This window comes from Mustela lutreola, chromosome 11, assembly GCF_030435805.1.
Source record: "Mustela lutreola isolate mMusLut2 chromosome 11, mMusLut2.pri, whole genome shotgun sequence".
In the NCBI taxonomy this organism is placed as follows: Eukaryota; Metazoa; Chordata; class Mammalia; order Carnivora; family Mustelidae; genus Mustela; species Mustela lutreola.
In genome coordinates, this window is record NC_081300.1 from 79,598,689 (window position 1) to 79,615,799 (window position 17,111).

Genomic DNA, 17,111 nt, shown 5'->3' on the forward strand with positions numbered 1-17,111 from the left:
AACTCTTGGAATTTCCTGTGATAAGGGTGAGAGAGGTGTGTTTTGTTATATTAATGAAGTGACCTTCAGACCTCACTCAAGGCAAGGGCTGTTTGCCTGAAGGACCAACCACTTGGTCAAAGCCTTCATAACTTGTTGCCCAACAAACCTCCCCTTCCTCCGAATTCAGGATTATCTGGGGAAGGAAGAGGAGCTGGAGATTAGATCAGCAAATGACAATGATTTAGTCAGTCATGACTATGTCATGAAGCCTCCACAGAAAACCTGAAAGGACTGGGTTCAGAAAGCTTTTAGTTTGTTAAATGTATGAAAAGGCAGGAAGAGTGGCAGTCTTACAGAAGGTAATAGAAGCTCTGTGCCCATTCTCCATACCTTGCCCTGTGCACTTCTTTATCTATCTATTGATTTAAATCTTCTATTATATCTTTTAATAAGCTGGCAAACATAAATTAAGTATTTTTCTGAGATGTGAGTCCCTGTAGCAAATTAAAAGAACGTAAGAAGTAGGCCACTGGGACCTCCAACCTGTAGTTGCTCAGTCACAAGCACAGGTAATAACCTGGGGCCTACAGTGAGACTGGCATCTGAGGTGAGGTGGGGTTGGAGATAGTCTTGGAGGACTGATCCCTTAACTGATGAAATCTTACACTATGTTCAGGTAGATAGTGTCAGAATTTAGTTGAATTCTTGGAGATCCTGCTGTTGTCTGAAAATTATTTGGCATTGTTGGTATGATGTCCTAAAACCCAAAAAGATATAGCTACCTCAAAATTAGAATAAGGTTGACAGCTTATATATAATAAGTGAGTATATCAGGGGTTTAAAATATACCCAATAAATAGTGTAAGGAAATTACGAAAGAGTTTGAAATAAAAACAGGAATAAGAACCTAGTGGTACTAATAGATTAAATATATGTAATCTAGTTGAATTAAGAATACAATGGATAGAATACGTAATGGATTCCATAGAGATAAGAAGTCACTTAAGGATATAGTCATCTGGATACCAGCAAAGCATTAAAATTATCAATATAAAAGAGGTGTAAGATGTAGGTGATGTGTGTGGAACAAAAGCTAGAGAAAAAATTAGATTTCCTTACTACTCATAGCCTGTTGACAAGTCCTTGATGTTCCTCCGGGGACTCAGCTGCTTCAATGTGGACACGTCCACTCAGGGCAAAAAGCCTTCTTAGTCCACCCCCCAGGATACTGAAAATCTATTTTCACATGTAAAACTTACTTTGGAAACTTCTTTATCTCTACTCCCCACCCCTGCCCTCAAGATATACATTGACAATCATCTCCCAAGCATATACCCACTGATAAACATCAGAAGAGTCTCTTCCCTGAGTTTTTACTAAATAGTAATAAATGACCTTTCCCTAACAATAGCTAGCCCCCTCAAGGTCCTGGAAACCTTGTTTATAAAATACCTTGGAGGCTTGTGCTATCCCTAACCTCCTCCCAAATTGAAAGTATATCATCAGCCACTCTTCATGACCCTCTCTCTCTACTCCACATAAATAAATAAATATTTTTTAAATAAAATAAAATAAATGACTTTTTTTAAATGAAAGAAGAAAAAAGGAAAGAAATATGTGAATATTAATGTACATCTATTTCTCAAGCATAAAATACTCAAGACAGTGGATTAAAACTTACATACAAGAACAGAAAGAAAATATTCATAACTCTAGTTGACTCTATGAGTCCAAAACTAGGGCATACATACCAAAGACAAAAAAAAAATCATAAGTGTTAGAGAGAAAAAAAATAATTCATTAATAAAGAAACAAGAATCAGACTGACAGAAAATATTTTAATAACATCAGATATAAAAAATAATGAAGTAATAGCTTTATTATCTTGAAAAAATAATCACAATTGTAAACATTTAAATCCTTATAAAATGTCATTGGAATAGGAAGGCATAATAAAAAAAAATATTTTTAGGAATACAGACCACAGATAATTTTCCTTAATTTTTGTAGGCAGCACTTAAATACTAATATTATTTTAACAGTTAAAATGTACTCTATGACCTATGGGGTGGGGGAAAAGAGGATGACCAAGTCATCTTGAAATAATTCAGTTTTATGAAAAAAGTAAAAAGATCGAAAAAAAGACTTGAAGAAAAGAGAGATAAAACATATGCATAATAAAAATAAATAAATAAATGAACAACTGAAGTGCCTGGGTGACTTAGTCAATTCAAGTGTCTGCCTTCAGCTTAGGTCATGATCCCAGGGTCCTGGTATTGAGCCCTGCATCAGGCTCCCTGCTCAGTGGAGAGTCTGCTTCTCCCTCCCATTGAGAAAATAAATTTGACTTATTTATTTGAGAGAGATAATCTTTAAATTTTACTTATTATTTGAGAGAGAGTGAGAAAAGAAAAACATGCACACAGCAGAGGGAAAAACAGAGGGAGAGGGAGAAGCACCCCACTGAGCAGGGAACCCCCTGCGGGGCTCTATCCCCGGACCTGGGTATTATCACCTGAGTTATAGTTAGACACTTAACTGACTGAGCCACTCAGGTACCCCAATGAATACAATCTTTAAAATAATAATAATAATAATAATAAATAATATTTCAGATAGTATGATTTTTCTTAATGTAAGACTTGGTATAAAAACAGGATGACATACTTGTCTAATTATAGCAAAAGACTTTGATAAGTTTAGATTCAGTAGTACATAAAAAATTTAACTTCTTTCATTAACTGATAATTTAATTAGATTAAATTAAGAGACATCAAAATTTAGAGAATCTAATAGTCCTGATCTATTAATAAATGTAGCCATCCTGACCCCAAAACAATAGTCTTCAGTAAGTATATAAGCATAAGTTGAACATTTACACAAACAGGCCATTATTTAGGCCAGAAGTATATGCCAATCAATTCCTAGAGTGAAATATCAGGCTATATTTTCCAAGAATAAGGCAATAAAATTAGAAAACAATGACCAAAATATTAAATTCATATAATTGGAAGTTAACTTCATACCTAAAAAGAAATAGTACAGCTAATTCAGAAATTTTTAGAATTACAGTACTATGGTAATATCAACTCTCAAAATGAGTAACGGACAGGTGGGGCTTGGGAGGAAGAGATCTATAGGGAACTTTGTGAACAGGCTCTCAGAAATTCCCAAAATGTGGTGTGGGAAAACCAGAGTAAAGAGATAAATTGGACCACCCTACCCCAGGGAAGAGCACCCTGATCTAGGCATGTGGGATGGAGGACCACCCTGCCCTAGGTGTATGGGGTGGGTCATGTGGGGTGGGTGTCTCTATGATAATCACCTGTAACCAAAAAAGAATAATCAGACCCTAAAAAGGAGGTAAGCCATTGAAGGAGTTATTGATAGAGATGTTAAAAGGATTAAAGTTGCCTGGTTACCTTTTTATAAAAAATAAACCCTGAAGGCACTCATTGTTAACTGTGTGGGGACCCCTCTTAGTTGTGAGAGCTTTTTCTATATATTCACTTGATAAACTTCTGTCACTTACTCACTCTCCATTGCCCACGAGATTCCTTCTTTGACTCCAAGAGACAAGAACCTAGCTCTCCCACATCATTCCCTAGAGTTAAGTATCAGGCTATATTTTCCAATGATAAGGCAATAAAACTAGAATATAATGACCAAAATATTAAGTCCATGTAACTGGAAGTTAACTTGATACCTAAAAAGAAATAATACAGCTAATTCAGAAATATTTAGAATTACTGTACTCTGGTAATATCATTTGTGAAAATAAGTGACAATAATTAAAGGTATGAAGGAAATCTAAAGGTTTAATCGTATAATTCAAAAGAAAAACAAAACAATACAACAAAAACACCAAAGCATAAAACAACAAAACAAAACAAAAAGAATATAAAGGCAAAACCTAAGAATGACAGCAGTAATAACAAAATATTATAGAAACAAACAAATTTTTGGAATAGATTAATAAAAAAGATTTGACCAATGAGTACTGGTCAGGAATACTCAGAGATGATGAAGAAAAAATAAAATACTAAATGAAATGTATTAAACTAAAGTATAGACCTAAGAGACTGATTAAAAATGCTTCTAGAAAAAGAGTCTAATTTTAAGACAATAAAATTAATAGCACCATAGAGAAAACTGTATTTGTGACATAGGGGATCAATTAGAGATGATAAAGTATTTCCTTAAATATCAAAGATAACAATTAGACTTAGTGGCTCAGTCAGCTAAGCCTCTGCCTTCACCTCAGATCATGATCCCAAGGCCCTGAAACTGAGCTTGACTCCCTCCTTGGTGGGGAACCTGCTTCTTCTTTTCCCTCTCCCTCTGCAGCTTCCCCTGCTTGTGCTTGTTCTCTCTCTCTCTCTCTATAAATAAAATTTTAAAAGTTAAAAAAGTTAACAAATAAGCATCAAAGGTTAATCCATAAGGTAAACATATTTATTAAAGTGATTAATTAATTTATATTAAAATTAAATATTTCCTTGCAATTAAGTACAGTGTGGAGAAAAAGTTAATAGACAACTGACATAGGAATGAACAATACTTAAAATATTTAAAACTGACAAGGAATTATTAGATTTAGACTCCATGATGATCTCTTTGTATGTGCATATAAAACACCCTTAAAATACTTTGTAGGAATGTGCTACAGGAAATTAAATAGACAGGGAGAGAAAGGGGGAAAAAATAGCTCAACTTGAAATGACTATTTGGTTGCCACTGTGTTTTATTCACATTTTCCACAACATTTTTGGTCAATGAAATTATTTTACATGTATCTATTATTATCTTGTAGGACATAGTATACTAATATCATTATTAATGAAGTTGAGAATAAGAATATGATGCCTCATTTCATCATAATTGTTAAAAATGATCCCTGATGCTGGTAAATGCAGGAATCCAGAAACAGAAATAATAATTAGCACCAGTTCATAAGCTTGTCCACCTGGAACCCGTAAGAAAATCCAACTAGATCCTGAAAATAATGAGTGATTTGAGGAAAATGGACAGGGATATAGATTTCCAGGTGCTTTTTACTTATAATGGCAATAGCAACTTAGACAATGTAATGGAAAAAAATCTATTAATTGGCAGTAGGAAAATTATTAAAAAAATATAAACCATAAGCCAATGAACTTGGGAAAATTATGAAGAATTTACATAAACATAAAAAGAAACAATATGAATTTGCCAAGGCACATTCACATTTTTAAAAATAAGTTAAAAGGGGAACAATATGCCATAATACATATATCAATGTTTTTCATAGAAGTTTAGTATAAAAAATAAACATTTTAAATAATTTATTTGGAAAATGATATCACATATCTGATAAACTTGGAAGAAGAAATGGATAACCATGACTAAACAAATGTAGCAGAAAAATGATTTACAATAATAGATAAAAGCTATTCAAAAATGCAGTGAATATTGGCCAAAGCTTAGAAAAATCGATAGAATATAAAATGTAAAATGAATTCATAAGTGAAAAATAGAATCCTATTAAATCTAATTTGGAAAGAACTAATATTTTTTTTTGCCTGAATCTGCTCTGCCTTTCATTAGGTGGGACACTGACCAAGCCCACTGAGCTCCTCTCTCATGCCCAGTAATAGTAAAGTCAGGGACATTAATTACTTCTGTGATGAATTTTAACCACTGTGGCTAGGATGCAGAAGCCAGTGGATTAAACAGATTCTTCCTTGTTTCAGGAAAATAATTCTGAGATATATTCTGTGCATTAGGATTGATGCTCAGTTGTCTACAATCATAATCCACTCAGTCTGAACTCATATATGTTTCTACTGGACCACTTAGCTCTTCTCATTCTCTCCTCTTCCACGTGATCAAATCCCAAAATAATTATTTAGGTTGTGTATGCAAGTCCTGATTTTGAAGGGAAACTCAGTTACTGAAATAGATGAAAATAAAGATACAGGGAAAAAAATGGTACACTTGGGTGACTCAATTAGATAAGCATCTGACTCTTGATTTCAGCTCAGGCGATGAGATGAAGCCCCTATAGGCTCTGTGCTGTGCAAGATTCCTCTGCTGCTCTCAAAACAAAGCCAAAAAGAGAGGTAACTCTATGTGGCACTCCATCCACAAGCAATACATTCATAAATAATTAAAAAGCTCTCTACTTCATTTGTTACCCATTCAGCTGATGATTTAAATGAGTAACTGAGGCCATTTTATCAGCACGTTTAATAGAATGCGACTCAGAAACTTCACAGTGTTATTTAAGAAGAAATGTTCATGTGTTAAGGTTTTTATTTTTTTTAAATCAACAAAATAATTTTCAAATATTAAAAGCAAATGTCTCCTTTTCCTCCAAGTTTCCTTGCTATGTCAAAGTTATAAATAAATACATTACAATCATATTTTGAGTAGTAGATAAAAACAAATGTTTTGAAACTGTTTGTGGGTTGAGTGTCTGGGTTAACTTGTATAAATATCGAACTCAATGTATTTAGACTTTATTAGATGGTTTATTTTAGACTATTTAAAAATACATGCTCAGATAATGACTTAACATTATTTTATTCATTTTAATAAATAATTTTATTTAATTATGTTTAGATATTAATTTATTAAATTAATGATTTAATATTTAATAATCTAAATTTGAAAATTTTAAATTCTAAAAAATATTTAATTAAATTGATGTATTTAATATAAATATTTAATAAATTATTTAATCATTATTATAATTTTCAATACATTATGTATTGTGTAATAATTGCATTTTAATAAATAAATAAGTGTATTATATACATTTATTTTATTTTATTTAGTTGACAAAGAGAGGGCGAACGCAAGCAAAGGGAGCTGCACGCAGAGGGAGAGGGAAAAGTAGGCTCCCAGCTGAGCAGAAAGATCAACCTGGGGTTCCATCCCACGACCCTGGGATCACCACCTGAGTCAAAGGCAGGTGCTTAACTGACTGAGACATCCAGATGCCCAAGGCATTGTATTCTTAGCTTCTAATTATTGATGCTGCTTCATCTCTGGAGTTAGTAAATTGATGTTGAGAATTCATATCAAAGAATTGATAGTAGCTGTTAAACAGAAACCTGTAATTTAGGGGAAAAAAAGAACAGAAGGAAGGGAGAGGGCAAAAGTCAAAAGCACATTAATATAAAATTTAATTAGATAAATAAAGCTGATATTCATAAAGGGGGCTAATAAAAGAGCTGCAAAGACCTGATAGGATTAGGAAAATTGTCCACTCCTGGTCATTTCATAATTTTAAACTATTCCTTATTAATAAATATACTTAGTTCCAGAAACACAACCACATAAGGACATTTCCACCAAGTTTCCTCTAACAGCATTTACAAATTAGACGTTCAAACAATGTAGTTCGTTATATGTTGCATCTGTATCTTAAAGTTTAAACACTTTCTGTGACACATTTTCTAACAATTAAAATTAAAAAAATATATATATATATATACACCTTATCCCTAAATGAAATATATATATATATATATATATATATATATATATATATATAGAAACCTTATCCCTAAATGAAACCTTTCTTTGTTTATTAGCTTAAATAGGTAAATTAGCAACAACAACAACAAACAGCTAATATTATAGAGGTAGGAACAATTTACCTTTTCATTCATTGCTATTTTCTAAAAATTCCTATTTTATTTTTTTCTCAAGTCTGTCATAATAATTTTCTAAATCTCCTGCCTTATTCAAATTTTTTCTTTTAGTGGAAATCTCTGTTTCATATTTATTTTCTCTTCCTCCACTCTTTGCTCTAATAATTCAATGTATTATTAGATTTTCTGTTTTTCTCTTTATCCAGATATATCTTTTCTTTCTTTCTTTTTTTCAATAATTTGATTTTCTGGCATTTTACATCAGTACATGCTTTCTTATGGATGTTAGAAATGTCTGTGGAACAACTAGAAGAATAAACATTTTTACCTTTAAGAAGTTTACAGTCTAGAGTGCCTGGGTACCTCAGTTGGTTAAGTGTCTTCCTTCAGCTTAGGTCATGATGCCAGGGTACTATGATCCAGTCCTGCATCAGCTACCTGCTCAACAAGGAGTCTGTTTCTTCCTCTCCCTCTGCCCCTCCTCGCCCACTCTCTCTCTCTCTCTAATAAATAAATAAAATATTAAAGAAAAAGACTTACTGAAATCTGAGACTGAATTACTAAATTCAGTCTTAATATAAGACAGCTAAACAAAGCAATGATCACAACTGGAAAATTTAGTCAGATCATGGTTCAACATTTTTGGTTGACACAGGACCTCTTTCAGTAACAACTTTCCCTAAATATCAATTTCTTTTTAAGGCAAAAATTTTTGACAAGAAATTCAGATCCTTCTCATCATTTTCATATCAATTTAATGTGACATGCTCGGAGTATATAATCAAATATGTAATTATTCTATCTGTTGCCTTGTATATTGCCTGTATCTTTTTCAGACTCAAAGTTCCATTGAGGTAGACTTTTTTTGTTTTGTTCTGTTTTTTTTTTTAAAGCAGAGATTTTTAAAGTGTTTGATATATACAAGATGCTTAATAAGTGTTTACAAAACCTGTGTATTTCAGAAGACTTAAACAGGCTTTAAAATAATGTAGGTGATTTTAGTAGTCATATCAAACAATTTGTAGGATTCAGTCATGTAAATAACTACATTTCTCAGAGACAGAGAAACATACAAATGATCTGGGTCCAGTAGGATAATGCTAGCATGTGCTGTAAATTCTCTTATATGACCTTATTCTTGCAAGAATTGGTTATGTGGCAGAAGAAAAGGTACCACTATCTTATACTTTATTATTTAAAGAGATTTCTGGAAGTTGTTTATTTCTTACACTACCCCTTTGTTTCAGTGGACCCAGTTTCCATGGTAATGGTGAGAGGAAAGTAGGCAATTTAGGCAGCAGCAAAAATCTCCTACAAGGCACTATAAAATAGGGTTTGTTCTAGATCATGGGTCTGTCTAAAGGGGAATGTTAAGGGGTAGGATGGATGATGGATGCATTGTGGACTTATAACTATAAGATTAATACTGTTATGCCCCAATAATGGGTCTATGATTATAGGAGCGAGACTGATGTAAAGCGAAGGTCAAGCAAAGCTTTATTTCATGCCAAGCATCAAGAATCTAACCGAACGTTCGGGGCCACACCTCTTACGAGAGAAGGCAACCCTTCTGTTTCACAGTCTAGCTTTTAAGGGAAAAGGCCATGCAGTGAGGACTGGCCACGCACACGTGACCAATGAGATTTTAACACACACAGGAAACTCCACAGTGAGGCTAGGTGACCAATTGAGGTTCAATTTACCCTAGTATAGACATTTGACCCAGCCTATTACACCTTGATTAGGATTGGTGCCAAAAAGGTTCCCAAAGGGTGGAGGAGTGGGGCATACTCCTTAGTATCTAGGGAGACAAAATGCAAACACCCCCCCCCCCCCGCTTATTGATGTCTCCACCTGGCCTGACCCAAACTTGTATATGTGCTTTGTTACCTGGAGCTGATTTCCAGGACTTGTTTTTAAGTGAATCCCCTGGGGGAAGGGGAGCAAGGACAGTTTAAGGATTAACCTCAATGAAAGCCTCTTGCTAAAATATAAAAATATAAAATAGGTCCTTACATTACAACAATTCAGTAGGGAAAGTCCCAGTGTGGTGATAAAAGAAGTGATGTAACTTGCATTGCACATTTTATTTATAAAACGTGTAAATTGTATTTTTCCCTGCCATGACATCATACTTTATCTTCATCTCTGTCTACTAGTTTAAAACTAGTTAAGCAAACTCAACAATTTTTTTAAAAAATATTTTATTTATTTATTTGAGAGCAAAAGCGAGAGAGAAGAGAGGGGGAGATAAAGAGCATGAGCAATATGGGGCTTGATCCCAGGACTCTTGAGATCATGCTCTGAGTCAAAGGCAGACACTTAACTGACTGAGCAAATGAGACTCCCACAAACTCAACAATTTTATAAAATTTTTATTTGTTGGGGTTCCTGGCTGGATCAGTCAGTAAAACATGTAACTCTTAATCTTGGGGTTGTACGTTTGAAATCCACCTTGGGTGTAGAGGTTTTTAAAAATAAAATATTTTTTGGGCGCCTGGGTGGCTCAGTGGGTTAAGCCGCTGCCTTCGGCTCAGGTCATGATCTCAGGGTCCTGGGATCGAGTCCCGCATCGGGCTCTCTGCTCAGCGGGGAGCCTGCTTCCTCCTCTCTCTCTCTGCCTGCCTCTCTGCCTACTTGTAATCTCTCTCTGCCAAATAAATGAATAAAATCTTTAAAAAAAAATAAAATAAAATAAAATATTTTTTTAACGATTGTATTTATTTATTTTACAGAGAGAAATCACAAGTAGATGGAGAGGCAGGCAGAGAGAGAGAGAGAGGGAAGCAGGATCTCAGCTGAGCAGAGAGCCCAATGCGGGACTGGATCCCAGGACTCTGAGATCATGACCTGAGCTGAAGGCAGCGGCATAACACACTGAGCCACCCAGGCACCCTAAAAATAAAATCTTTAAAATTTTTTTTTCATTTTTTTATTTAAGCCATTGTATGGCAGTGTTGATCACTATATTGTACACCTGAAACTAATATTAACCTTATTTTAATTAACTGGAATTTAAATAAAAACTGTAAAAATAAAATAAAAATAATAATCATAAAAATAAAAAAGAGGAAAAATTATATGGCAGGCAATTTTCTTAATTGCATTATTATTTATTATTATCATAGTCTGTGAGTGTCGGTGGGAAGTGGCTGGTATTACAGTGAGTTCCATATTTGTGTTAAACTGAGGTCCATGTCTGTAGTCAGTCTTTTTTTTTCTTTTAATTTATTTTCAGTGATCCAAAATTCATTGCTTATGCACCCCACCCAGTGCTTCATGCAATAAATTCCCTCCTTAATACCCACCACTGGGCTCACCCAACCACCTGCCACCCTCCTCTTCAAAACCCTCAGTTTGTTTCTCAGAGTCCACAGTCTCTCATGGTTTGTCTCTCCCTCCGATTTCCCCCAGCACACTTCTCTCCATCTCCCAGTGTCCTCCACGTTATTCCTTATGTATTGAGTCTTCTAAAAACTTTTAATTCTTTCCCTATTCTGCTTTGCATATGCTTACCTTAGATGTTAAAATGTTATAAACCTCTCCTGCCTGGTCCATTTTCTCTCTCTGCTCTCATGATTTCTCATGCTCTCCCTGCCAACCGCACATGCCTTACAATATCTGGATATGACTAATCTCTTCCTGAGCTACTTTATTCTATTGTGCCATATGGTTGCCCTTCCCTCTTCTGTACCATAACTTCTATCCCCTGAATTTGTGCTTTAACAATACCTAATTCTTTTCACTACATCTGTATCTTTGAGGTCAATACTCAGTAGTGCAATCGCTGGGTCATAGGCTAGCTCTATTTTACTGGAAAGAAGGGCCATATGCACCCCAGTGTTCATAGCAGCAATGTCCACAATAGCTATTCTGTTGAATGAGCCAAGATCCCCTTCAACAGACAAACGGATAAAGAAGATATGATCTATGGATACAATGGAAGATCACTCAGCCATCAGAAAGGATGAATACCCAACTTTTGCATCAACATGGATGGGACTGGAGGAGATTATGCTAAGTGAAATAAGTCAAGCAGAGAAAGTCAATCATCATATGGTTTCACTTATTTGTGGAACCTAAGGAATAGCATGGAGGACATTAGGAGAAGGAAAGGAAAAATGAAGTGCGGGAATTGGAGGGGGAAATGAAACATGAAAAACTATGGACTCCAAGAAACAAACTGAGGGTTTTAAAGATGAGAAGGATGTGGGGATGGGTGAGCCTGGTGATGGGTATTAAGGAGGGCTCATATTGCATGGGGCACTGGGTGTTGTACACAAACAATGAATCATGGAACACTACTTCAAAAACTAATGATGTATTGTATGGTAACTAACATAACATAATTTTAAAAAAAGGAGGGGGACAATTCCTAACACTCAATTTTTGCTAGTTGCTTATTTACCTCCTTTTAAGAGTAAGCTCATTAGTGGTTTTTTGTTTGTTTGTTTGTTTGTTTTGTCTCAACTAAAAGAAGAAAAACAATCCACATTATTTTGAAAACTTTTTGAACAGTGTGCAAACCTTAGTCAAGTCCACAATGTCTCATCTCTTCTTCCTCCTAACATGGCTAAGTTGAAAAACCCTTTATCTGGGAAAAGATCATTCTCCTGCCACCTTGTGTAAGATTTTGGCTTTAGCTCAGATTATCCTTTCTTTCCTTTCTGAAAATATGTTGAAAATATTAATAGCCTCAGTTTCTTCTTCCAAAATATGACTGCTTCTTTACCAAGTGCAAAGGCAACCCATTTTGACCATAGTAAACAGCTTGGACCTACTTTTTTGGCTCACTGTTTTAGTGAGACAAGTGGAGTAAAGATGACACACCATTTCCAACTGTATTAATAATTGGTAGACCATACTTCTAAATTGAAGTTTTGTTGCCATTAAACTATGACCAGACTCGCTATAATTACAGAGGTAAATTCTTTATATTTACTATATTTGAAATTACCATATAATACCAATATAAAATTATGATCATGTGAAGAGTCAGTAATATTAAGAAGATGACTTTGAAATTATTGCTTATCTAAATGAAATTTCCCATTTTATAATCTTGTATAAGCTTCCGTTGTCATTTCCTATTCAAAATCTATTAGAAGGCACTCTTATTTTCCCTTAAGTGGGAAGTCAAATGTGGAACAAATTCATCCCAAAGGAACTGATTCTATATTCCACTGAAGACCAGGTGGCTTCCATGTGGCATTCTGCCTCTTGCATATTGTTCATCTCCTACAACAAATGGGGGTATGCTCTTTAGTAAACTAATTCAACTCAATTATAGACATTGTCTTCAAGGGATAACATCATAGAGACTAGAATCAGGATCATACTTTTGGGAAAATTGGGCCCAGGTTTTTTTTGTTTTGTTTTGTTTTGTTTTAAGATTTTATTTGTTTATTTGACAGACAGAGACTACAAGTAAGCAGAGAGGCAGAGAGAGGGGGGGAGGCAGGCTCCCTGCTGAACAGAGAGCCTGATGTGGAGCTCGATCCCAGGACCCTGAGATCATGACCTGAGCTGAAGGCAGGGGCTTAACCCACTGAGCCACCCAGGCGCCCCTGGGCCCAGGTTTTGATGGTTTCTTTATTCAATCTTATAAAACCTATTTGAACTCTACTGAATGCCGGAACTGCTTAAAAATATTTGGTCCCTTGTAATTTTAACCTTCCAGTATTCAATGCACCTCATCCATGTAATATCCTATAGTATTTTTGTCAAATGAAGACTCTCAAAGTGTGTTTCTTGGGAGACACTTTTAAATTGGTTGCTTACATTTCATCATTTATTATTTGTTCTAGACCATCCTTTGAAGATGGTTGTATTGAATAGACTTGGAAGACAGAAATAGTATCTTTTTTTTTAACTTAACCTGTTGTGTTTGCAAATATTATCTGCCTCTGTTTTGATTCTTCTTGTGGGAACTGAGGCTCAGAACTGATATATAATTCCCACCCCTAGACACACACACACACACACACACACACAACTGTTAATATTCTGGCTACCTCTATTGCTGTGAATAATAAACTGTATTATTTCTGAACCATGAGTCTCCGTCTTCTATCAGCACCCAAGAAACCACGGCAGACTCATACACCAGCTTTCAAATAAGAGAAAATAATCTCAGATGCTTTATATTTTTTGATAGTGTTACCTACTTCTGAACATATGACTGAACACATATAAAGCTGGAGCCATGACCATTTAGAGCTTCTTCTGTGGAAGAACTATGCATTCACTAGTAAACAAAAGTAGTTTCATCTTTTTTTTTTCCTCCTGGACACCATTTCCTCTCTCACACTGTTGCTCAAATTGGATGGAGTCTAAGGTCCTTTGAGGAAATTTTTGTTTAATGACTCAAAATAAAATAGGAAGAGTCTAAAGTGCTAAAAATAATTCTAGAAAAAAGGTATAAGATCATGCCAGAAAGGACAGTAATTTTACCTAACAACTGCCTGTTCACCCCTTTATTTGTTCATTAGCTAATCTCCAAATTTCTGAATAAATCCCTTTTGTAAGCCAGAATGTGATCTAAAAACTGGGATTTTAAAAATTTTTCATTTGAAATCCAGTTAGTTAACATATATGGTTGTATTAGTTTCATGTGTACAATATAACATATAACACTCAGTGCTCATCATGACAAGTGCCCTAATTAACCCCCATCACTTATTTAATCCATCACTCCTTTCAGATCCTCTCAAGTAACCATCAGTTTGTTCTCCGTAATGAAATGTCTGTTTCTTGGGACAGAGTCTCAGCCTCGCCGCTGCCGCCTGGAGACTGCTGAGCCCCCGTCCGTCCGCCGCCACCCACTCGGGACACAGAACATCCAGTCATGGATAAAAATGAGCTGGTGCAGAAGGCCAAACTGGCCGAGCAGGCTGAGCTATATGATGACATGGCAGCCTGCATGAAGTCTGTAACTGAGCAAGGAGCTGAATTATCCAATGAGGAGAGGAATCTTCTCTCAGTTGCTTATAAAAATGTTGTAGGAGCCTGTAGGTCATCTTGGAGGGTCGTCTCGAGTATTGAGCAAAAGACGGAAGGTGCTGAGAAAAAACAGCAGATGGCTCGAGAATACAGAGAGAAAATCGAGACCGAGCTAAGAGATATCTGCAATGATGTACTGTCTCTTTTGGAAAAGTTTTTGATCCCCAGTGCTTCACAAGCAGAGAGCAAAGTCTTCTATTTGAAAATGAAAGGAGACTACTACCGTTACTTGGCAGAGGTTGCTGCTGGTGATGATAAGAAAGGGATTGTAGATCAGTCACAACAAGCATATCAAGAAGCTTTTGAAATCAGCAAAAAGGAAATGCAACCAACACATCCTATCAGATTGGGTCTGGCCCTTAACTTCTCTGTGTTCTATTACGAAATTCTGAACTCCCCGGAGAAAGCTTGCTCTCTTGCAAAGACAGCTTTTGATGAAGCCATTGCTGAACTTGATACATTAAGTGAAGAGTCATACAAAGACAGCACGCTAATAATGCAATTACTGAGAGACAACTTGACATTGTGGACATCGGACACCCAAGGAGACGAAGCTGAAGCAGGAGAAGGAGGGGAAAATTAACCGGCCTTCCAACTTTTTGTCTGCCTCATTCTAAATTTACACAGTAGACCATTTGTCATCCATGCTGTCCCACAAATAGTTTTTTGTTTACGATTTATGACAGGTTTATGTTACTTCTATTTGAATTTCTATATTTCCCATGTGGTTTTTATGTTGAATATTAGGGGAGTAGAGCCAGTTAACATTTAGGGAATTATCTGTTTTCATCTTGAGGTGGCCAATATGGGGATGTGGAATTTTTATACTAGTTATAAATGTTTGGCATAGTACTTTTGGTACATTGTGGCTTCACAAGGGCCAGTGTTAAAACTGCTTCCATGTCTAAGCAAAGAAAACTGCCTACATATTGGTTTGTCCTGGTAGGGAATAAAAGGGATACTTGGTTCCAGATACAGGTATAGTTTTTGTGGGTACTTTAAGGTTTGGAGCACTTACGAGGCTGTAGTAGAAATGGGTATTCTGTAGATACCGTGTATGGAACCATGAGAATCTGTGGAATACTCAACTCTCAGTGTGCACACCTTTGATTACAGTTGCAGAAGTGTTCCTTTAGTTCCTTTACTCTGGATAAGGGCAGAAACGGTTCACATTCCATTATTTGTAAAGTTACCTGCTGTTTGCTTTCATTATTTTTGCTACACTCCTTTTATTTGTATTTAAATGTTTTAGGCAACCTAAGAACAAATGTACAAGTAAAGATGCAGTAAAAATGAATTGCTTGATATCCATTACTTTATGTGTATCAAGCACAGCAGCAAAATAAAAATCCCATGTATTTAACTTTTCTTTTTCTTTCTTTTTCTTTTTTTTTTTTTTTAGGGTTTTTGGTTTGGTTTGGGGTTTTTTTATGTTTGGGTGGTTTTTTTAATTTTTGTTTTTGTTTTGGGGTTTTTTGTTTTGGGGTATTTTTTGGTTTTGCTTTTGTGATTTTTTTTTTTTTTGATACTTGCCTAATAACATGCATGTGCTGTAAAAAATAGTTAACAGGGAAATAACTTCAGATGATGGCTAGCTTTGTTTAATGTCTTATGAAATTTTCATGAAAAATCCAAGCATAATTGTTAAGAACACGTGTATTAAGTTCATGTAAGGGGAATAAAAGTTTTATGAATGGACAAAAAAAAAAAAGAAATGTCTGTTTCTTGCTTTGTTTCTCTTTCTATGTCTTATTATTTTCCCCTTTGCTTGTTTGTTTTGTTTCTTTTATTCCATATATGAGTAAAGGTATTTGTCTTTCTCTGACTGACTTATTTCACTTTTAGCATTATACTGTCTAGTTCCATCCATGTTATTGAAAATGGCAAGATTTCAGTCTTTTTTTATGGCTGAATAATATTCCATTGTATATACATACCACTTATTCTTTATCGATTCATCAATTGATGGACACTTGGGCTCTTTCCATATCTTAGCTTTATAAATAATGCTGCTATGAACATAGGGGTGCTAGCATCCCTTTGAATAAGTTTCCTTATATTCATTGGGTAAATACCCACCAACAGGATTGTTGGATCACAAAGGACTTCTATTTTTAAATTTTATGGAAATTCCATACTGTTTTCCAATATGGCTGTATCAGTTTGCATCACCACCAACAGTTCACAATTGTTACTTTTTCTTTTTTTTTTTAGATTTTATTCATTTGACAGAGAGAGATCACAAGTAGAGAGAGAGAGGAGGGAGCAGGCTCCATGCCTGCCAGAGAGCCCGATGTGGGACTTGATCCCAGGACCCTGAGATCATGACCTGAGCTGAAGGCAGAGGCTTAACCCACTGAGCCACCCAGGCAGCCCCCACAAGTGTGACTTTTTCACATCCTCCCCAACACCTTTTGTTTCTTGTAGTGTTGATTTTAGCCATTCTGACAGGTGTGAGGTGGTATCTCTTTCTAGTTTTGCTTTGCA

General features: G+C 35.3%; 1 protein-coding gene across 1 annotated transcript; it reads left to right on the forward strand.

Moving 5' to 3' along the window:
• Positions 1-14,395: 14,395 nt before the first annotated feature.
• LOC131811553 (14-3-3 protein zeta/delta-like) lies at positions 14,396-15,992 on the forward strand. The gene has a single exon (XM_059140203.1). The coding sequence runs from the start codon at positions 14,470-14,472 to the stop codon at positions 15,205-15,207; it is 738 nt and encodes a 245-aa protein (XP_058996186.1). The 5' UTR covers positions 14,396-14,469; the 3' UTR covers positions 15,208-15,992.
• The last annotated feature ends 1,119 nt before the right edge of the window (positions 15,993-17,111 follow it).

Coding starts and splice junctions, on each gene's coding strand:
- LOC131811553 (XM_059140203.1), top strand. CDS start 14,470: ATGGATAAAAATGAGCTGGTGCAGAAGGCCAAACTGGCCGAGCAGGCT.